The sequence below is a fragment of the Notechis scutatus genome, chromosome 5 (genome assembly GCF_049901735.1).
Source record: "Notechis scutatus isolate UNSWTSFEM ecotype Mainland chromosome 5, rNotScu1.2, whole genome shotgun sequence".
NCBI classification, from domain to species: Eukaryota; Metazoa; Chordata; class Lepidosauria; order Squamata; family Elapidae; genus Notechis; species Notechis scutatus.
Genome location: NC_142013.1, coordinates 51,979,014 through 52,003,384, shown reverse-complemented (window position 1 = coordinate 52,003,384; position 24,371 = coordinate 51,979,014). Strand labels below are relative to the sequence as shown.

Genomic DNA, 24,371 nt, shown 5'->3' with positions numbered 1-24,371 from the left:
TGTTCCTAAGCCTTGGAATCGAAATCACCCAAATTTTGTTGGCCTTGTGCAAAGGATCAATGACTTGAATATTCCTATTAGCATCTGGGCCAGGAGGTTAAGCAAGGCACACTGTTTATTCTGCTTGAAGCAGAATGGTGTTTTTTTTTTTAACTCTAGGCATATGTTAGAGTATGGTCTAACACCACACACGCAGCACATTGTGTGTGTGTTTGTGTGTGTGTGATTACTAGTAATTACTAGTAATAAAAATGTAAGACAACACAAAGCATAGAAAAATGTATACATTTGTAAGGTCGTAAAATTATTTTTGTATTTTTTTACATGTAGTTTTACAAGATTTCTGGAAATCTTAGGTTTCTGGTCATATACACAAATGTAGCAGCCTATCTTCGAGCAGGCAAGAATTCCTGGTCTTATATATTAGTGTTGTTGTAGGCATCCCAGAAATGTCAGTAAACTACTTAATACAGTTTAGGACACTAACTGTGACCTACATGCCCTTTTTATGGCTTGTCATGTATGCACTCTCAAACGGAGTTCAGCCAATCCATCCAGCATGCTTCCTAAAGAGATTATGAAGTTCTCCTACCTCGATGTAAGAACTGGGGACAGAGGACTAGGAATTTTTTTTCTTTCTGTGTGCTCCCCAGCTAAATATTTATCCCTAGGAATTTGTAATAGCATTCTCCTGAATGGGTTTTAGAAAACAGTCAAGACATAATTGTTTCAAAGAGCAGGTGACTGTTCATATTAGAATTGTAGACTGAACTGGACACTCACCTTTCCGATCCGTTTTAAAATCAACTAAAATAGGCTCCTTGTTTCCTTCTTTGTTTTTTCCCAAGCCCTCTCCTTCTCTCCATCCCATCTTCCTCATGAGTTGGGCTCCCATTCCTCCACTAACAGGGGCAGCTCTGAGAAACTGATCCTACCCAAGCGGGGAAAAAAGGGGAAAAAGAACACCTTTGTTTAACACACTTTTAGAAAAATTGTAGACCTTTCTAACATTTTCAGCAATGAGTTCATTTGTTTCAACTTATTTTTCAGTTACAATTCAACTCGGTTTTCAAAATATATGCATATCCTTTTGCATTCATCTAGAAAACTTCAATGGATTGTTTCAAATTAAAAGTATAATTAAAACAAGCAAAAACTTATTTTTATAGATATATTACTTACTGAGTAAAACATACTCCTTTACCAATTACATTTTCAGAAACAATCTGGGCCTTTGAAAACCAATTCCCTCACAAAACTCCTCATGCATGATAGAAGCATCTTTAAAAGAAAAAAGCTTAGCCATACAGTTCAACAGTAGCACGGGACAAATGTTTTGAAAACCTTTAAAAAAATCATACTATTAGTGAGAGTATATCAACTGTACTAAAATGCTTTCTGCTTTATAGTTCTTTAAAAACTCCTTAAACGTTTACGTACCTAGGCCTCGATGCTGCAGTGTTGTGAATAGTAGGGCTGGCATTGACCGTGGCAAGAAGGCAGCTACAAGGCAGATTTGGCCCTGAAACAAGTTTCCATATAGAGGGGTGAAAGTTCACAGGCTATTCTGTGAACTATCATCTCTCTTTTTGCCCCACCCAAAGGACCCAACACAACAAACTGCTTGCGTAGATGTATGTATATATACACACACACAAACACATAAGTACATACATATATTTATGTGTCTGTGTGTGTAGTATTAGCACATCATTTTTAAAATTTAACATACCAACTATACATAGAAACCCCTCTGCTTTCAGTCTACATTTCAATGACTGAAAATAGGCACTGAAAGCGAATTGAGTGTACAGTACATAGGTTTGTTCTTCAGCACAGAAAATTATGACATACGCACACACACTGCAGTACTAATCTCTGTATCCCTGTTAAGAAAGCAAATTGTAGTGATTCCAATAACGTATGTAACATGAGTTCCTCAAGTATTAAATCAGCCCATATAATACAATTAAACAGATGTCTGTATACCATGCAAATGAACATTACTTTGGAAAAAGTGTTCTTATGTAAGAAAAGGCTAAATGAGGCAAACATTACCTCTCACAGAAACAGTTTGACTGGTGCAAGCCATGCAGTTTGTGTACACAGAAACATGTTAGCTGATGCCAGTTACCAACTGCTTCGAGTTGATACACCTCTAGAATGGCTTTTACTTACTTCCATTTTCATCCTCCCCTCTCCTTTCCACGAACCTCTCATTAGAAAAGGGCAACCATGCAGAGTATGATACAAACCCCAGTCAATGTCACCCAGGGCTCCGACTCCTCTTTTGTACCTGCTTTGCAATGATAGAATGTTCATCAACAATGTCTGTTTCATCACCAATGTGTATCCAGTTCACAAAAATGCCAGGGACCTATTGTTTCAGGAGGGTCTTTGAGGTTGCAAGAATTTATCAGACACTGCCCTAATTATTGGGGGCAAAATAAAAAGAAGGCTTTTTGTTTGAAATGCAGGTGAGCACAATCCTAAGTAGTCTTTTTTTTTTTTTCTACGAAGATGAAATATAACCTGGACGGTTTAAAAAAAAAAACCCTGAAGTACAGCACAACATTTTTGAAGAAGCACTGTTTTCTAATTGCGCATCAAGCTGATTATAACACTATGTTCACAGGTTATCCAGTTGTAGAATTCAATGATAGAACCCAAAGGAAAACATATGTGCCAAAGTCCAGTGGAAAAAAGAACCGTTTTTGTCTAAAATCCCCAAATCCTTTTTAATCTGTGCTTAATTAGGTACTGAAGTTTATGGTTTCTAAGGGGAATCTTAATATTTATTCTGTTGTTCTTGAACTGCATATTACAACTCCTTGTCAAACACTCCAGGCATTTTAATTCATGATATGGATTATTTCCACAAGCCTTTACAATCCTGCAAATTACATCTAACAGTAGTTGATGTCAAATACTACACTGATTCATCTACAAGAGAAAACTATATGAGCTATTTTCGGCCTCATACCCCCTTCCAGATGCTTTGAACAAGGCCTATCTATTCCAGCTTGCACGTATCTTGCTCTGGAAACCATTTGGCTAGTAAAAACTAACTAAAATAAAATGCCTGTTAAGTATATACATGTAATATGCTATTTTATTTACAATGCTAAACAATCACTATCAGAAAGTTGAACAAGTACTTGAAATAACATTACATGGTGACTATGTTATTTCACAGTACAGAGGAACTAAATCTACAATACTATTAATATATTTTCCAGTACAAAGGTACAGTAAGTCAAGATTGCTTATTATTGAAATAAATAACTATAAAGTCAACAAATGATGTGGGAAACGTGTAAAAGTTTTTAAATTCTGAATTATTTGTTTTGCTCTGACTATATTGCTTCTATGGCAATTTGTCTTTAAATCTCCCTATACTAAGCAAGACTTTTTGTTTAATTTATTTATTTTATTTATTTATTTATTAATTTGTATTGCCGCCTATTCGCCATGACTACTCAAGTGAAGTAGTAAATTTCTTGTCACTAGCTAGGGCAAGCCATTTCTTCTTCCTACTGTAAAAAAAGGCTGACAGGTCTACAATCAGTTTACAGGACAAGCAAATGAAATCTAATAAAAGCACCTAGCAGTAAGAATGCCTGAGAGAGGAAGTATTCAACACCACTGTAATGGAAAAAAAATGATATTCAGACTGGTGCAGGTATAGTTAGGAACGAAAGAGGTAAGAAATCACAATTTACCAGATTCATTCAATGCCAAGAAAAGCCCACACAAATGGGAACGCCAAGACCCAATCCTGGGTGCAAGGGTGAATACCTATAAGAAAAACACAGAACGAACTACAGTGAGCAGACCATGTCTGCCACTGACTATTTCTGCAAAGTTTGTAATTACTTCAGAAATGAAACTTCACTTAAACCAATGTTAAGTATTTAAAGAATATTGTACCAAATCAATATTTCTCACATACAGTAAACAACATTTCTTATGGCCATATGTAAGAGACAGTGGTCTTCATTATTATTTTTTTACTTCTAAATGGACACAAACATGATTGGGGAATGGGGAGAGTGAAGTTGCCAGAGTTGCCTTTATATCTATAACAGCATTATGCTAAAGAAGGAGCAATAGTAAAATGAGGGGGAAAATAATGTGGATGGACACTGCAGCTAAATTGAGTATCACAAAAACTCACATTCACTGCTGAAACCGCTATGTGTGCTTATGTATGTATGTGCACAGTCTTTTATTATATTTGAAATGTAGAATATCAAGGCTACTAAAATGATAAAGGCCCACAATAATAGAGAAAAAGGAATTGCAAATGGAGCTGAAATTCTAATTTCCAATTACTGGAAATATATCTAACTCCATTCTCTTATCTGGATTCAGGGCAGACAATCCTTTTTTTCTAATCTGCATTCTGTAGCCACAGTGTCCACAACATCAGGAATATATCATTGAAAAATGCTTCCAGAGTGCTAAAAGGCAGTTCACTGTGCTTCTAAATTTTTTCCCACAAAGTTAAGAAGCCTTGCTCCGAAGCATATTAACGACAGAAATCAGATCATTACTTCCATGACAGAACGTGAATTAGCCCTTACATGAAATCACTAATTACGTTCTTGTCTGCTTTTAAGCTGCAGGTAAAATAACGTGTATTTTTATCATTACACTGATCTAATATAGCAGTATCATCAGGCGTTGGTTTAAGCTCCTAAGAAGGTCCAAAATCAGGAGTATTCCAACCTTTGCAAACAGGAGAAATCTATATATCAATCCTGTTCTTAAGTGCCCCCTCCCCAATTGTTTTGTTATTACACAAATGCTTACTTTGTTGGAGGATCTTGCATTGCTTTCAGGAGAGAGTAATATTGGCAGGCACTGATTTCTGAAGTAAGGGAAGATTATTATAGCATACCCATTATGCTTTCTCCTATACATTTTTCACCTGGGAACTCCTGGTCGGGTTTCCTGTTCATTGTAGCAATCGTGTAAGATCAGCGCTGTCAGTCCCTCCAGATGAAATCTAGGTCCTCCTGAAGGGGGACAGAGTACTGGGACAGGGGAAGCTTCAGAAGAGCACAGCATTCAGAATATCCAAGGAAGTCAACTTCCAAAAAACTCGCTTTATTCAACTTCAGCACTCAACCTAGTAATCATTCCTTAAAACACCAAACACTGGTTCTCCTAGATCTATCATGCTTATCCCATTTTCCTTCAAGAGTCTATCATTTTCTTGGTTGGTGAAAAAAGTAAATTAATTTTTTGTATCCCAACTTTTCTTTTTGAAGTAGGAAATAACTGGTTATATGAATTTGGTTACCATTATAAACTAAAAGATTATTTTTGATAGTAATATACGGGACACTGTCTGAAAATCAAGCGCGATTTAGTTTTATTTGTTATTAAGGCTGTGCTCCTAAACATGCTTACTTATTGAGTAAATCTGAAAAATATGGTGGAATACGGACTGCTATTTGAGATACCAATCTCTACTGAACAATTAGTATTGTTTTCTTTCTATTTTGGCCTAATATTTAACAAATACCCTCTTCAAGAAATCACTGTGATTCAAAAAGCAAATAAATACAGTAAGGCTAAAAAGAAATGTGTTCCACGTGTACTGTGAAGAATTTAATATTTTTGTATTTGTGAACTGATTACATCATTGATGATAATGCAAACAGACTGAAGTTGTTCTTTCTTCAAAAATATCAAAAACCCCTAATACCCAAACATTTTAAATTACATTGCTTAAAATTCAAGCAAATAAAAACACAAATTGCTTTTTAAAATTGGCTTGCTTTCTACAACGTAAAGCACATTAACAAACATAACCCTCTGCGTATCCTTCTCTTATTTTAAGTGATAGTTAAATTTCAATGTAAGTTTTTTAAAAAGCCTTATACAATGTATACTTAAAATTTCATTTCTCAGAAAAATTACCAATAATTTACCAGAGTCAACTGACATACCCAACACCTATTCTTTTAAGAAAATGGTGAATATTTATTATATGTAATAATAGTAAATTTATTTGTTTTTCATATGATTTCACTTGCAAAAAAATTAACAGCCTGATCATATGCAGCATTCAAGTCCTACTGAGTGTCAACAATCTTATTTGCTAATAATCTTATTTGCAACTAAACTTAAATGCTGTAAGAAAGACTTTTCATTCAGGAATTCTGTATGCATATAGGTTGTATATAACAATTGTATAGATTTTGTCATCTTTCTTACTTCATTCAAGAAACCAACATTTCTGGTAATACAATTGAAACCTCTCAAGTGAAGAATATTCAGGGATATTACACACTCAACAAAATCTAAAATTTACTGCTTCAAGGTGCTTTTGATTTGCCTATTCATTGGGGGAATCATCATTCTTACAAGGAGACAGCTCCAATAACAGAGTAATTTCTCATATACATAGACCTCTAAATTTGGGTGAAAATGTGGAGACATACAATATCACAGAATTAAAAAGGTCAACATTCTTATCTCATAAATCTCTGAGAAATCTTCTACCCAACTATCTTCATACCAAAGGTGATAGAAATCGCACGATGCAAACTACATCAATCCACAAACAGAGCTGCAAGAGCTTCATCTCCATATATTTGTACATCCAACAAACACCTTTTATTAAAAAAAGTACCTACTCTATGTACCAGGCCTCCAATAACTGTTCTACTCAAGTAATGAATAATTGCCTGAGAGTTGTATGAGGTGAAGAAAAAAAAGCAATGTTATATGTGATTCCCCTAATAGACTATATTATAAATGAGAGATTTATAATCCAAAGCATATAATATAAAGATTATTATAAGTATAAGAGACCTGAACAAAATGCTTGGGGTTAAGAAAAGTAAGAGTCAATTTCTCCTATCTTAGAATCCTTAAAAACAGAAGCCGTACCAGCTACATATATGTACACTACATACATTAATTTCAAAGCTTCAATCTTCTGTGAAGAATACCTATGAGCAGTCCTCAGCTGTCAACATTTTGAAATAGGTGGGAAGGGCTAATTAAGTAGTTACAAAATGTTCACTGCTTAAAAAAAAGATATGCCCCTAGATGTGTCACTCAGGCATCTTGTGAAAAACAAGGGAAAAAAGTTATTGCAACATCTTCTGGGATGTCATGATTCAAGATTTTTTCAGCTTTCATTAAAATTAGCATGTACCAATTAGGTACTCTGCCAATTATATTATAGAAAGTATGGCCTTTTTTGTGAACTGTACATGGGTGCTGAATACCAGGCATATAATGGAAGTGAACTTTTTGTTAAAATGGCTGCTGTAAGTTAATAATTACCAACAATTCTCCACTTTTATTTCATAGAGAAAACCCCCTTCATGAAGAAATATTTACATATAGTGTATTTACAGTATTTCCCATATAGTTTAATTACAAAAGTGTAAAAGTATATAATACATTTTATCAACAAAACACAAATATAAAACTCTGGTTACTGTATCTAAATGCACTGATTCAACTACAATGCTTTTAAAAAACAAGCAGGCTCCAACTAACAGGGCTTTGAAAAAAGCCAATCAGAATTAGACAATCATAAAATTAATTGATAGATCAGCGAGCATGACAAATATATAAATAATTGTTTATTCAGACTGTAAAAATGTACTTGCCAAGCATACAATCCCACAACATAAGGGACTTTTGAACTTTCCAAAACTATAAATTCTCAAACTATAGTTCCTACAAACTTAACAGCACCTTTATGATTTCAGCTACAGAAACAGCAGATACAACATAGGCTCTGTGAGCGGATCAGGACCAGCCATATAAAACCCAACTGTAAAAGCTATCCAAACAGTCTTTATTTTCATTATCTTTGCATTGTTTCTGAGCAACTAATAAATGCAAATAAATGTGTGTTACTCTGCCGCTGCCCTATTAATATGCACAATCGTATTCTGCAGACAAAGGAAAAAACCCCTCTCCTCAATTTGCAAAGACTACATGTCTACTTTCATTAACTTGTCTCCTACTGATGTCCCCATCCAGTATGGGCCATTGTTCTTAGGATTTAATAAAGATAATGATAAGAACTTCTTAATGTTGCCTTTGCAATCTAGAAAATCCTAGAATCTTCTCCTAAGAGCCAAGAATACTGCTAGTTCAGGCCAGAGTTCGGCAAACTTCTAATTCTCCACTTTGAAAGATGTGCACAACAGAAGCAAGCAAGTGAATTTTTACAGCCATATTGACCATTGAGTTCCTATCCAAATTGTACTGAAATCAGCATCAAGACTAAGCTTAAACTAATAGAAAAGCCCATAGAATTGGAACCACATTTCAAGACAATTTCAGCACAAAATATCAGTAACCCTAGGAGAAATTATAAGTTATTTCTAAACAGGTGAGCACATATCAGTCTCCCAGTTTCTAAAGTCCGTCTATCAAACCAGTATTAACACAGAGCTATTAAGCAGTGTAAATACAGAATTCAAAACACATTGTGACAAAACACAAAAATAAATGCTTTTAATTTATTTTTCTGCATATATTTTAGGATGTTATTAATGTCCTAAGAGTATCAGTATCACTTCTTCCAGTGATTTCAAAGGAATTTAAATTGTGACATTTGGACTCATCTGTCTGAATATCATCTACCTTTTTAACCCATGCTTGGGGACCGCTGTTGGATAACTGTTCAGAAGTCAAGACCTGTGCTCCAGTGCTGCCTGTAAAATGGCCTGGTATCGTATTCAGCTCAGCCCAGGCATCAATCTGCAATTACAAAGGAGCATATTAATTAATTAAAATATTTCCAAGCATTAAGAATATATCGAAATAACTTCCTTGTTGTAGTGCTTCTTGCTATATCAATTTAAGTAGTACATTTCATTTCAAAACAATTTAAGATAATACTTTCTGAAAAACATCTCCAAGAGTTAACATTATTTCAGTATTTAAATGTTAAGTTATGACTATTTGAAGAACAATAGAAGAATATAGATGGAACAATATACTGTATATACTCGAGTATAAGCCTAGTTTTTCAGCCCATTTTTTGTGCTGAAAAAATCCCCCTCGGCTTATACTCGAGTCAGATTCCCTCTGAAAAAAATGGTGTGGAGTCGCGGCCTCCGGCGGCAGCGACTCCCAACAGCCCAGCCGGGAAGGGAAAGGCAAAAAGCGCTTTGCCTTTCCCTTCCCGAGGCGGCGGGACTGGGGCGCCCGGCGGCAGCGACTCCCAACAGCCCCAGCCGGGAAGGGAAAGGCAAAAGCGCTTTGCCTTTCCCTTCCCGAGGCGGCGGACTGGGGCGCGCCGGCGGTAGTGACTCCTGACTCAGGGGGCCTCCGAGGGAGGGGAAGAGAGTGACTCCTGCCTCCCGCTGTCATCATCATCTTCTTCTTTTGGGTTAGTGAATCAATTAAACCTTTCATGATAGTGAGATCGTTTCCCAAATTAATTATTTTTATTTTTGAAATTTACCAGTAGCTGCTGCATTTCCCACCCTCGGCTTATACTCGAGTCAATAAGTTTTCCCAGGTTTTTTTTTGTAAAATTAGGTGCCTCGGCTTATATTCGGGTCGACTTATATTCGAGTATATACGGTAGATTCTTCTCTAAGGGGGGAAAATCCCTCAGAACTTTCGGAAACCTGCAGAAGGTTCACTCTGTATTTTGATATAAACCTGACTCTGTACCTTAGAGTGTGACCCTATCTTACTATTTCCTAAGGCTTTTGACCAGCTATGCTACAATACAGGTAGTCCTTGACTTACGACCACAATTGAGCCCAAAATTTCTGTTGTTAAGTGAGACATTTGTTGAGTGAGTTTTGCCTCATTTTATAACCTTTCTTGCCACAGTTGTTAAGTGAATCACTGCACTTGATAAATTAGTAACGGTTGTTAAGTGAATCTGGCTTCCCCGTTGACTTTGTCAGAAGGTTGCAAAAGGGACATGTCACGTTTTTCAGTGGCGTTGTAACTTTGAAAAGTCACTAATTGAACTGTTGTACGTTGAGGACTACCAGTAAATTGTTGATGGTCCTTAAAAACATGGACATACCAGGCTACCTTATTTGCCTACTGAAGAATTTGTAAGGGATCTATCAGAAGCAACAGTTAGAATGGAATACAGTATTGAGTAACTAAATGCTTTAAAACCAGGAAAGGAGTGTACAGTAATGATTCTTAAACTGTTCGACTAAATTACCCCCTTTCCCAGTGTTAAATAATGTTATTACACCCATTCCCCCCCTCAAAAAAACCCCAGTTCATTATTGTACACAAGCATGCTCAGAGTGGCAGTCCCAAAGTGGACACTCAACCCACAAATAAGCAACTACAGGTTGTTCCTTTACCCCCAGCGTAGGTCCAAATATCCCACTTGGGAGTAATTGCTCCAGTTTAAGAACCAAAGTTGTATACTGTTATCTTATTTATTTCATTTATATACAAATTATATTATGGCAATGCTGAACTAAAACAAATAGAAATTGAAACTGCCAGAAGAAACATCAGCACCTGACACGAGAGGTGGAAGAAAACATTTGTAGCTCAGGGCAGAGTTGAATTGTGGGACTCTTGGTGCACAGGGCATGGATGATGTTACCTAGCTCGCTAATGAAACATCTGCAAGAAAACAGCCAAGCTCAGAGAGCACCGAGAACCTCCAAGGTGACTATGGTTTTTACACAGGAGAGTAAGGAAGTTTATTCCATATTTTATGATTCAAGATGTGTGTGTATATATGTGTACACACATACACCCCTTCTCTGAGTTACAATTCAATTCTGCCCTGAGCTACATATGTTTTATATATTATATATATGGTCCTTGCTTAACAACAGTGATTCAGTGATAGTTCAAAATTACGATGGCACTGGTCCTTGAAGTTCCAGCCATTGTAGCATCCCCATGGTCTTCTGATCATGATCATTGGCAAATAGCTCTCAATTCTGACTTCAAGCAGCATTAAGCGGTCACATGATCACCATCTTCACTGCCAACTCCTGACAAGCAAAGTCAATAGGGAAGCCAGCAGGAGATCACAAATGGAGGGTGACTCACTTAACAACTGCAACCAGAACTGCCATCATTAACATGATGAGGCACTAACAATTGCAACACTTATTCCTGTCATTAACCACTTTGTAGTAGTAGTGATAATTACGGAATTGCATTACATGAATACGGAGTCAAAAATTGGCTGCTGGAGACACAAGAACAGATGGAGTGCTTACCCAAATGGTTCAATAATGACTAGGAAGTGCAATAAAGATGTTTAGTGTAATATATGTATGAATAAAATAATTGAAAATACTCATAGTATTAGGGAGGCACAATTTAAGAAATGAATTCGCTTAGAGAGGGCTAAAAGCACTTTAAAGCAGTATATAAGTCTAAGCGCTATTGCTATTTTGCATGCAGATACTATCTTATTTTCTGAGAATCAGATTATGTGTTCCAAATGTCAGGTATATCATATGATGCAATTAAGAGCACATATCCAAGAATTAATGTGTTGAAAGCCAAGGTATTGGTATTTAATAAAGAAGATAGAATAAATGACTATACATTATACATAAATGGTGGAAAATGGGAGAAAAAGTTTGGAATTTGATAAACCATTAACTGAAGAGGGAAAATGGATAGCAAAAATTTAAAATGTATAAACATGGGCAGAAAGATAGTGGATTATATGAATCTTGCTGCACAAAACGAACAGAAGTTAAATTGGCTACACATAAGTCTGAGGCATACCATTTTATTAATCAGAAGTTAGTTTGGTGTATCAGGCGAAACATAAAAATTGAATGCAGTGGGAATGTGTTATTTTAAAATTTTGTGTTGTAAAAAAATAAGGTTAGGAATGAATGGCATGTGAATATGGATTTAATTCACAACTGAAAACAGTATAAAAGATATAGGTGATTTGATCATGTAGAAATAATGTATAAGAATTGAAATGAAAAACAAACAAGTGAAGCAAGAATTAGGAAGGAGAAGATCAAGGAAACTGACATTGGATTCAGTAAGATCCTCTAAAAAGTGAGAAGTTTAAAAACAAAAGCAGTTTTGAATCAGTACATTTATATGGTCAAAGAAAGGACAGTTTTCCAAAACTGAAAGGCATGGAGAGGTAGAGAAAAAGATGCAGATACAAATTAGATTTCATCATTTTCTTTCAATTTTGCTTATTTTTTTATTTTTTATTTTGCTTTTGTTTTGCTTATCACTCATCCTAAGGAAACAATTCAATGCGTATTTATATATGGGAACATGTAAACAACATTGTCTTAAAGAAACTTAAAAGTCTGAAATTAATACTGCCATAAATACGTAAAACTGGTAAGATTTTACATCCTTCAGTTTTTAATAAAATTTTCAAGATAAAATAGGGAAATAGAAACTATAACTTACCCGTTCTTGTGCCCGATTTAACAAGCACATTGCCTCCAAATCAAATGTATTTTCCGTTAGTCTCTTTTGGGCTATTGTCCGTTCATTCAGTGCTGATGAGATGTCCACAGGCTGAAAATAATAATAAAAAAATATTATCTTTTCTCCATGTACTTAGGTAAATATTCTCCTACAGAGGAATACAAATTTTTATCTAATTACAAGCCAATATTGTGGCCATTAGGTTGGCCCATTACCCTGCTGTTTGGCAAGCTGCACCACTTGCTAGTTTGCTTCAATTCAAAGTGTTGGTTATCACCTTTAAAGTTCTTTGTGACATGAGACCAGGTTACCGAAGGAATAATCTCACTCCAATGGGATTGGTCTCCAACCACATTAGCAGAAAGGACATCATCCCATTGGTCAAGGAATTCTGGCTGCCATGGCACATGCCTTCTGGAACATCTTACTCCCCAAGATGATCTTCCCCCCATCATTTTGGCCTTCCGAAAGGGCCTGGTGCCCCAATGTCTAACTGTGTCATACTGGTGGGGGTGGTTAACTCCACCTTCATCCCCTATGTATCTTGCTCCCTTCCTTGTCAGGTTTGTTAATTTTAAGTCAATTTGAATGTTAATATAATGTTAACGTTTTATCTTGTTGCATTTACTTCGTTGTAAGCGAAGATGGGCAGCAAATAAATATATACTTGCACACATAAACAATGTGCCTCTCAATGCAATTTTTTGTTAAAAAGCAAACCATTAATATACTTATATCTGTGGTGAAAGCAGTTGAAAAATGCATATTACACTTGCAAATAGTATTTGCACTGAAGGTTGTAATTATTTTTCAAAGTGTTTCAAACTTCTCACAAGGTGGAATTCCAGATTTAACATGTCTCGATCACAAAAGGACAAGGTGCATGCTATTTCATTTTACAACGTGCAGTACATATTTATATACACACACACACACAACACAACTGAATACATTTTCTTAGCATTAGTTTTGATTCAAATATAGATTGTCTCTGAGAAATTAGCAATATTGAAAATATTATGTAAACTGTAGAAATAATATATATTTACAACTATATTAATAATTAACAACAGAACAAAAGCTAGCAGGTCAATGTTGAATCTGGATGGCAGACACTGCAGTACCCAGAGACGGTAGAAGAGAAGATTAAAAAAATGGATAAAATCACAAAATATTAAGACCTGCAAATAGAAGTATAATGATTGTGGAGGGGGGGCAGTATCACTAGTAATAGCCATCTTAGGTGCACTTCCAAAACATCTGGAGTTCTACTTGAACAACATCGGCATTGACAAAATCACCACCAGTAAATTGCAATAGGCAACTGTACTTTGAACAGCTTTTATTCTGCAATAATACCTTTAAACCATCAAACATCTGCCTATGTCAGGTCCCGGATAAAAATGCCAGCTCCAGTGTAACTATCTGACTGTATAATCAGCCATAAAAATAACTTTAATAACACAATATATAGCCTATTCTAATTGTCAAATTATATGCACGGGGTGGTTGCTTTTTCTTATTTATAAAAGCATACATTTTCTAAAATGGAATTTATATTTCAAACTTTCCTCTGGAATTTGTATCGCTAAAATAACTAGTTTGACAACTTGACTGGAGCAGGGGAACAATCTAAAAACAGCCCATACTTAATTGAGAATTGTTCAGTTTGCATACTAGGTTATAATCTAATGTCTCTACATTTAATGAAAGATTTATAGCCAGTATAAATCCACTCTCAACTTTTTACCTCCAAATTGGCTGGATTGGGAAACACATCGTCCTTGTCCTCATCCTTGTCCTTCTCAACTGGAACCCATTCCCCATATGCACTGTCTGCTTCTTTTTTCCTGTGCTGAGATCCTGAAGAAACTGGAAACTCTTTTGTCAGAGTTACCTGATTTTTTGGAGGTGTTGGTTTTATTGTAGGAGTCTTTGGGAGGGGGGAGAGAAAGAATATAATAAACACACTTACAATTATGAGCCCACATACTACATATACACATATAAGTGAAATCCTAGCACTGCACTGGCAAAACTTGTGTGACAAACTGAACGAGCAACAAGCCATGTTTCCAACAATCCAGATAATTTTATCACATTTTTATCATTTAACTATCACAAGTAATATGTATAAAGTATCATTCCAAACTCCATGATACAAAGCAAAATAAAACTTTTTTTAAAATAAATGTTTCAAAAGTAGGGGGGGAAGCAGTGAAATAAATGGTGATATTTGAATTCATTCTTCGTCAACTTTGTCAACAGTATCTGAGGCAGGACAAAGTCCCACTAAAAGCAAATACTGCCTCTTTTCTCTTTTTCCATTAAACTATCTCTTGAGAAGAATTCTACTCAAGGAAAATCCATATAACATAAATTTATTATTATAGGAAATAAGATTGTTTCCAAATATTTGCCATCCAGGTTATGAAAACAGACATCATAGCCAAAGGCACATTTGTCTTGATCCATCCTAAAAAATTACAGCAATAGTTTATTTAAGTAATCATGGCAGGTCATACTGTAATGCCTATTAATTATTGCTTTTTAGCTATTTTATTTTTATTTAAAAATCATTTTTTTCTTTATTTCAATTTGTATTATCTTTTACTACTCCTGAAATCTCTAATAAAAAGCATTTAAAAAAGATTTTGAAATGATGCTAAGAAGATATTAAACAGTTTCTCTAGGTTCCATCAAGATATTTTAAATTGAGTTGGCTAAACTCCTTATTTTACCCTGCTCACCATCATGTAAACCTTCTAATACATCATAAATTAAATGCAACCTCATACATAATTTTAATTTTCATAACAGAACATCCCTTCATCCAATTCCAAATCTCCAAAACAATTTTTGAGGAGTCTGGGACCTACATGAGTATTAGAAATCATTCGTCTTTTCGATTCTGCTAAACCTTGTTCCATAAATTATATGAAACAAATTAAATGGTTCACTGTTTCAATAGTGTAAAATGTATTACTGTGTGTTGTCTAAATATTCAGTAACCTGAAGGCAGGAATGTAACTTCTATCTTTTCACCCCTTATAACTCTATACACATTTTGCTTTTTAAAATGTTGGTGAAATTCATTAAAAACAACAACGAATATGCCTAAATGTAGCTACAGCTTATTACAAGTGTTGTTAACACTGTTAGTATTTATCTGCAATTAATAATAAATCATACTCGTGTATTCCCCTTGTCAGTAAAGTATTTTGTAAAAAGTATTTAAATGAGACAAAATGCAGCTACAAGTGATTTTACAATACGTACAGTTAAATTGAAAAAAATAGGCTTGGGCTCATTCAGCTTAAAGGGATGGTTGATAAAAGGATGTTCCTCCTCTTCTTCATCAGAAACATGAGGCTTATTTACAATGACATCATCTTCCTGGCTTTGGGCAATCTTCTTGCATTTCTGAAAATAAAGTCAATATTATATAGTATATAATGAAATAAGTATTCTTAAAGGATCAGGGAGATAAATGTATATAATGACGTTTCCTAAAATATGACAATGTTGAAAAACTAGACTCAGAACATCCACTAAAACAATATAACCGAACCTGCTATTACTGCCATTTAGAGTTACGAAGCCAAATGATCCAGTCAATCTGAGAGCTAACTAGTTCACTTCTAGAACACAGGGACGCATAATTTTATCCCAGATAAAGAACAAAGTCATTTTATTATTCCTATCATGTAAAAGCCGGTTTGGCTAGAAAGTGAGAAATCATGAATTCTAGTCCACCTGTCAGGTGTAGCTCCATTCAAAACCCAAGAAAGAAAACCTTAGACTCCATCGTAAGAGAAAAGGACTTTTACTGAATTTGAAATGGTAGCATCAGAAGTAATACAAGATCTGAGGCAATAGGCGCAAAAATTACATATACAAAGTTATCCCATGTCCCCACCCCCAATAGTTCAAATTGTCCATCCGAGGTGTGTATAATGTCATGTGGGTGCATCTTCAGATGGCGTTTCACACATCTGGTATGCCAAGACGGTTGACCTTGGCCTACAGAGATAAGAAGCTACATCTGCGCAGTAAGCAAGTGAGCATAATCAAGAACTTTTACAATTCACAAACTTCATCCTCCAGCACCCTTTCCCCCACGAGGCCCAATTATTCTTCCCTCCCCCTGTTTCTATGGCAGCCGGAAAGACAAGCAGAAGAAGGATTCTTGGAGGCTGACATTCGGCCCTCCTGCAAGAGGCGTTAGCCCTAGAAAAGAAAAAAGAGTAAAACAATAGGAAAATAAACATTCCAGAGACAATATTATATATAAAAGAATTTAAATTTGTCAGGATATTTCAAACGAAATGCTTGTATAAGCTTAGGGGCTCTAACATCACATTCATTCACCCATTCCAACTGAGGAGGGAAATACTTCCGAACAACTAAATATTGGAGTCTTCCTCTCTGTTTCCTTGAATCTAAAATCTCTTTAATCTCGAAATGTTGCTCGTCTTCAATTAGAAGAGGAACTGGTGGCCTGGTGAGGTCGCAAGTATTTTCAGGTTTCAACAAACTGACATGAAAGACGAGGTGGATCCTTCTAAGTTTTTGGCAATTGTAATTGCACTGCAACGGGATTCACAATTCATACAATTGGGAAAGGTCCCACGTATTTAGGTCCCAATTTATTAATTTCTGGGTTGTTTGTAAATACTTAGTGGACAAGAAGACTTTATCCAACACTTAGTATGGTTTTTGTAGAACTCTCTTCTTGTCTGCTTGTTTTTTATGAGCTTGATGAGCATTATCTAATGCTTTACAGGTAACTGACCAGGTAAGCTGGAGTTTTGTTATTCACTCTGTTAATGATGGAACATTGGGTTTCTCCTGTGGTAGCTCTGGGATGGGTATAAAATTGTGACCCAGAGCTACCTTGAACGGGGTGAAACCAGTGCTCCTGTGAACAGAGTTGTTGTAAGCCACCTCTGCGAAAGAGGCCAGACTAATCATCCTGTTGATAATGGATATAACATCTAAGATATTGTTCCAATACCAACTTAGTTCTCTCACAGGCCCCATTGGTTTGTGGGTGGAGCTTAAGCAGTGGGCAGAGCCCAATAACTTCAAGAATTTCTTCCAGAAGTTTGAAGTAAATTGGACCCCCCTATCTGAAATTATCCATTCAGGAACACCATGTAGTCTATACACATGTAAAATAAATAGTTTAGCCAAAGCTTTTGTAGAAGGGATCTTTGCACAGGATATGAAATGTACCTGCTTGGAAAATAGGTCAGTAACCACCCAAATGACTGTATTTTCCCCACTCTCAGGTAATTCCACAATAAAACCCATGGAAATTTCCTTCCATGGGGCAGTCGGCCTAGCTACATGTTGTAGACCGGCAGGTTTTCCAGGTAGCCGTTTGGCCAAAGCACAAACAGGACAACTAGCTACATATGCTTCTATGTCTTTTTTCAAAAATGGCCACCAAAATTGCCATTTGACCAAATGTAAGGTTTTCACAAAGCCAAAATGTCCAGCAGCTTTCGAATCGTGGGCTTGTTTTAAGATGGCTCCACCTAAGGCTAGCTGGGACATATAATTTGGCCCCCACCCATGCTAGACTATCACGAATATTACAATCATTTGAATGGGTTAAAAACCAATCATCCAATTTTAAAGCTTCCTTTAACTGTACAGTTAGATCATTTGAGCACCCCTCTTTTTCTGGGCTCTGGTGACCATTGGAGCAGCCAGTTGCTTTGTAGGAATAATAGGATGGATCATTTCTGGGTGGACACTGTTATATTAGGGCAATCTAGATGGAGCATCAGCCATAAATCCCCCCCCCCCGGGGACAGGTACTTTAATGAAAAATTAAACCGCTTAAAGTGTTGCGCCCAACAAATTTGCTTGGGAGACAATTTTCGAGGGGTTTTTAAGGCCTCTAGGTTTTTATGATCTGTCCACACCTCAAAGGGGTGTTTTCCTCCTTCGAGAAAATGCCTCCAAGTTAATAATGCCCACCGGACAGCAAACGCTTCTTTTTCCCAAATAGCCCATCTCCTATTGGTCTCTGTTAGTTTTCGGGAGGTGTAAGCACAAGGTTGTAAAGTTCCACTCTCATTTGACTGAAGCAGCACCACTCCCACCACTATGTCACTTGCATCAGCCTGGATCACAAAAGGGATCCAAATCTGGATGCTTCAGCACCGGTTCAGCTGCAAAGAGTCGTTTCAGCTTCTCAAAAACCACCTGGCACTCCATGGACCATTCCAATGGTTGACTGGGTTTTGGTTTCAATTCTCCCTTAGTCTTAAGAAGGTTTGTAATAAGCAACGCAATCTTTGCGAATGCTGGGATAAACTGATGGTAAAAATTAGTGAACCCTAGAAAACTCTGCAACTGTTTTCTGGTACGAGGGGGAGCCCATTCCAAAATGGCCCGGACTTTTTCCAGGTCCATTTCTATCTTTCATGCGATATGCGGTAACCCAAATAGTCAATTTTCTCTTAATGAAATTCACACTTAGCGTAGTTTAGCCGCCTGAAGTTTTTTCAAAACTGACCGCACCAATTTCACATGCTCCTCCAAAGTCTCTGTATAGATAAGGATGTCAAGATAAACAAACACCCCCTTGTATAGATGTTCATGCAGCACCTCATTTATCAGCTGCATGAATACAGTAGGGGCTCCTTACAGACCAACTGGGAGAACGTTAAATTGGAAACAGCCGAAAGGGCATTTAAATGCAGTTTTCCATTCATCTCCTTCCTTAATTCAGATTCGGTAGTATGCTTCTCTCAAATCAAGCTTAGTGAAAAAATTTCCCTTGGCAAGGTGAGCTAACATGTCCTTCATTAAGGGTAGTGGGTAAACGTTTTCTACACAAATTCCGTTCAGGTTCTGGTAGTCAACACATAAGCGAAGAGAGCCGTCTTTCTTTTCTTGAAACAACACTGGGGCCGCCACTCAAGACCGGGAAGGCTGGATGAAACCTCGCTTAAGGTTTTTATCGATAAACAAACGCAATTCCTCAAATTCTCGTGGTGTCATCGAATACAGTTTAGGGAGCTTCACCCCCAGCAGAATGTCAATGCTGCAATCTGTGGGGCAATGAGGTAGCACATCCAATGCTTTCTCGCTAAAAACCTCCCTTAGGTCCTAATATTCTTCAGGGATTTTTTCCTCCTATACAATGCTTTCACTAGCCATCAACGTCCACTCCATGGAATTCTGGGACTAGACAGCTCCTTTCCTTCCGATGGTTGGTTGGTGCATATGCGCAGCAGCCCTTTCCTCCAGTTCACTTGGAGATTCCATTTCCTAAGCCAGGGCAATCCAAGTAATAAGGGGCGCTCCATCCCAGGGGCCACAATAAAACACAAAGTCTCTTGGTGTCTTCTCATCAACATTTCCACTGGCTCCATTATAAAATGAGCAGGGACATCCCCAGCTATTGATCCATCCAGTTGGCAAAAGGCTATGGGAGTTTTTAAAGTTCTTAGCTTCAATCTCAGTTTCTCCAAGACTTCTGAGCTAATTACACATCTAGTACACCCAGAGTCAGCAAGGCCAACGATCTCCCCTGAGTGCCAGCGGTAGGCTCCCTGAATTCCACTGGGATGGTCATAGGGCCCCTTTGTGGACTTACCAGAGGATCATCATCGGATTCGGACTCAGTTTCGCCAGAAGGGGTCAGAGTTCCCAATTCCTCTCTTCCTGGAGGAGCGAACTCAACAACCTCCACCACTTTCAGGGCTGTTTTGCACAGCTTGGCTGGGGTGTTTTCAACTTTTTTTGCTCCTGCCGGCGTCCTCTTAGCACAGCAATCTGGAGCCCGGCGCCTCTGTGGTGCTGCCCCCCCGGGGGGGCTTGGGCTACGGCAGCCGCTTGAGCCGGCCTGGGCTGAGCTATTGGAATGGCCTGCAGAGCTCCAATTGCTTCTGCCCCCCTTCTCTCTCCCCCAGGCTCTTCACAGGTCAGCAATCCATATCTTTTTTCAGCTTTGCGACCCTTCATGGCCTTATTAAACAGATGCAAAGCTTGGGTCACCAGAAGATCTTTTCGGTTTTCCTCCTGCCATGCAGCTTCTCCATGCCGACGTCTGGCAGTCATCACCCCAGGAGGGGGTTTCTTCCAGCAATTTCCATCCTACTCCCAGAGACCATTTGGGTCAGACCACTGGTTTCTCTTCAATCTGCAACCCCGCCAGCAACTCAGCCTCCTCGAGTGTTGAGAAGCAGTGAGGCTGTAGTTCCAGTAGCCCCCAGATCTTCTTGATTTCTGGTTGAGTTAGACATTGTTTTCAGACCCCCTCAGAAGATAAAGTAAATCTTCGGGTGGGCTAGTAAAAACAGAGATCTTGTATAATGTCAGGTGTAGCTCCATTCAAAACCCAAGAAAGAAAACCTTAGACTCCATTGTTATAGAGAAAAGGACTTTTACTGAATTTGAAGTGGTAGCAACAGAAGAAATACAAGATCTGAAGCAATAAGCGCGAAAATTACATATACAAAGTTATCCCGTGTCCCCACCCCCAATAGTTCAAATTGTCCATCCAATCTGAGATATGTATAATGTCATGTGGGTGCATCTTCAGATGGCGTTTCACACATCTGGTATGCCAGGACGGTTGACCTTGGCCTACAGAGGTAAGAGGCTACATCTGCGCAGTAAGCATAATCAAGAAAGCATCCCAACTTTTACAATTTACAAACTTAATCCTCCAGCACCCTTCCCCCCATGAGGCCCGATTATTCTTCCCTCCCCCACCCCGGTTCTATGGCACCCGGAAAGGCAAGCAGAAGGATTCTTGGAGGCTGACAGCACCTTTGGCAAAAAGGTTTAGCCAAGAATCAACACTGACTCAAAGGCACACCCAAACACACAAATCAAGTTAAAAAAATACAGACTTGGTTCAAGTTGCACTTATTTGTGTCCTTGTGCTAGATCTAATGTTTTTCAAACAGGGTGGGTTTTTTTTTTATTTTGAAAACTAAAACTATAGCACAAATTGTTTTCCAAAAATCAGTAGTATGACAGGATGCAAAATGATTTCAAATTCATGATGCTCTGTTCTGTTTCAATTTTGGAATTGCCTGAGAAAATGACCATTCTATATTTAAAATGATCAGTTTGCACCTAAAGGTGCTTCAAATTTGACATTTTGGCACACCTCCATACATCAGTTTCATTTTGTTCCTGTTACCTCAGTCAGTTCCAATATTGTTTCTTTTGCTGACTTTTGAGTAACTTTCTCTTCCTTCTTCTCTGGAGTTATAACAGGCATCAGACTTGGTGGGAGAGGAACACCAGCCTTAGCACACATTGCTGCTGCATTTGCCTTGGCTATTTCAAGTAACTGTGCCTTATCTAAAAGAAAAAGGAAATTATATTTTGTCAGTCTCGTGGTGCGAACTTACAGAATTCAAGTGCTGGTTTGAAACTTGGACAATCATGTACCTCTTTCCAAATATCTGTTCTAGCATTCTCACCCACTCAAGAGGTCAGTTATTAAGTCTTCAGTTAAAGTAGAACAGGTGGTATAAGTTTTGAATAGAGAAGTTGATGGAATTGGTTGAAATGGCAAAATTAACCACTTTGATTAAAGAAAAGAACGTAAGTATTTTTGTTTTCACATGCAGACCGCTTCTGAACTTCATGCTTGATATGGGAAATAATGAAACTCTTGACTTTGGGTTTTACCGATTAGACTGTTAGATCTTTATAGAAATGGCTTGTTCATATTATTATGAAAAAGCAAAAAGTTGTGATTTGATGTTCATGCCTTATTTTACTATAACAGAAAAAATTGCAAGTCAATGCTTCTTTTTTTCTTATTTTTCCTCATTTCTTTCTAACACCCCCCCCCCCCCGCTTTTCTATTTATTTTGTATTTTATAATACTTTATAACTCAATAAAAATGTTAACTGGAAAAAAAGTTTTGAATAGAAATACTAGGCAAGATGAGAAAATAACAGGTATAAATATTAAAAAGTAAGTTAATAAATTGGGGACATTTGCTGATGACTTGGCAAGACGCAAAAAACAATATAGAATATTCGCTGAGGAAATTAAATTAGTTTGGGGTTTTATTTGGTTTTAAAATAAATACACAGAAAACAATAATGCTTATTAAGTATATGACCTCTCAGGACAATGAAAAAAAGCTGGTTTTAATGTTGAGAAAAAAGTGAAAAACCTGGGGGTTATATTGGCAAATAGAAATGCAAAACTATTTCAAAATAACTACTGGTAAGTTCCTCTTTGAAATAATATCAAAAGATGGGATAAATTGTAATTATCATTAATGGGCAATTACAGAATTATCATTATCATTAATTCTGTAATTAAGTTGAATGTTTTACCAAACATGTTTGTTTTTTTAGAAGTTGCCAGTACTTTGCAATTGATATCCATTTAAACAATGGCAGATGGATATTTCCAAGTTTATATGACAAGGAGAAAAAACAAGAATTAGATACAAATTACTGCAAGATGCTAAGGAAAGAGGAGGTCTGGGTTTATCAGATTTGAAATTTTTTTTTCAATGTTTGCTGTTTGGTCTGGCTAAGAGTGTTAATCTTCAGAATAAGAGGTTACATGATTTAGAGGCCACGAATTAAGATTTGAATGGAACAGCTATTTATGGTATGACAAGGTTAAAGTAAATGTCTATTTTAATAACCATTTTGTTAGACGTGCCCTCCTAAGAGTTTGGAATAAATATAAACCAAGGTTTTCTGTGAAGATGCCTCTCTGGGTGTCCAGCCAGGAAACTTTTCTTAGAAAGGAATGGTGACAAAGCCAGACTGGTAGACTTATGGTCAAATAATATATTTTAATTTTGATGATCCTAAAATCTAAAGAGGAATTAGAATCAGAAGGACTCATCTGCCATTGGTTTGCATATTTACAATTGAAAGAAAAATTTAAATCAGAAAAAAAGATTTATGGGTTTGATTGCAAAAAATGAATTGGATATCTTACTGCATGGTAGTGATGAACACATTATTGCTAAGGTCTATAAATTATTATTGAATTTGGAGAATGCTATGTAAAACATTACATTATTCAGAAGCCAAGAAACTTTGGATATAACAGAATGAACAATGGGAGAATACATGGACGAAAGGTCTAAAATTTATAATAAATTATAATTTAAAAGAAAAAATTTATAAGATGATGTATCATTGGTATTTCACACCAGATAAGTTGTCAAGAATGTATTTCAAATGAATGTAAAGAAGGGATCTTTTCACTTATGGTGGCCATGTGATAAAGCAAAGAAATATTGGAGTAAGATTCACATCTTAATACAGAAGATTCTCAAAGTAAATATAAAGATAAAATCAGAAACTTTTATTCTGGGTTTAATGGAAAGACTTGGAAAAAAATTTGGAACTTTGATGTTATGTATGTTGACAGCAGGACTACTTTACACACAAAAATGTATGGACACTTTGATTCCCACAATGGATGAATGGTTGCAAAAGTTGATGGAGGTTAGCAGAAGTGGCCACACTGACTGCTTTGATCAAAGAAAAAAATACAATTACTTTTGTTTCTACTTGGAAACCGCTTCTGAACTTTGAGGTAGAAAAAAATGAAACTTTTGGGTTTTATCAATTAAATAGGTTTGCTGTTATAGAAATGGCTAGTTTATATTATGATGTGAAAGTAAAAAGTTGATGTTTGTTGCTATTGTCTTATTCGACTGCACCAAAGGAAGTGAGAAATCAACACCTTTTTTTCCCCCTTTGCCCGACATTTTCCCTTCCTTTCCCCCTCCATTATTTTCCTATTTTCTTTTGTATTTTTGTACTTTGTACTATAAATTAACGCCAACTAGTCAAGATATTTGAAAGCTATTAGCTGGAAGTGATTATCAGAAAGACTTATATTAATAATTAATTATCTTTTGTCTTCCAAGTCTTCCTGCCCATTCTGGTCATCTTGGATATTTTTCTCCAAATACTAATCAGAATCA

General features: G+C 36.7%; 1 protein-coding gene across 6 annotated transcripts in view; it reads right to left on the bottom strand.

The window, feature by feature from the left end:
* Positions 1–24,371, bottom strand: part of SON (SON DNA and RNA binding protein) — a 39,935-nt gene that overhangs the window by 3,551 nt on the left and 12,013 nt on the right. Inside the window, exons 4-11 of one of the 6 annotated variants that reach the window (XR_003370589.2) lie at positions 21,590–21,753; positions 15,694–15,837; positions 14,165–14,347; positions 12,394–12,504; positions 8,629–8,745; positions 3,723–3,798; positions 1,441–1,522; positions 784–931 (exon numbers count right to left, since the gene is read on the bottom strand). Coding sequence is in view for 3 of the 6 variants with exons in the window: in XM_026664189.2 (XP_026519974.1) it covers positions 784–931; positions 8,629–8,745; positions 12,394–12,504; positions 14,165–14,347; positions 15,694–15,837; positions 21,590–21,753 (867 nt within the window). In the remaining 3 variants the exon portion in view is untranslated. Of the gene's footprint in view, positions 1–783; positions 932–1,440; positions 1,523–3,669; positions 3,799–4,853; positions 5,022–8,628; positions 8,746–12,393; positions 12,505–14,164; positions 14,348–15,693; positions 15,838–16,224; positions 16,645–21,589; positions 21,754–24,371 lie in introns of those variants that run through there. The other 5 variants (XR_015749819.1, XR_003370591.2, XM_026664189.2 and 2 more) reach the window with 5 other exon arrangements.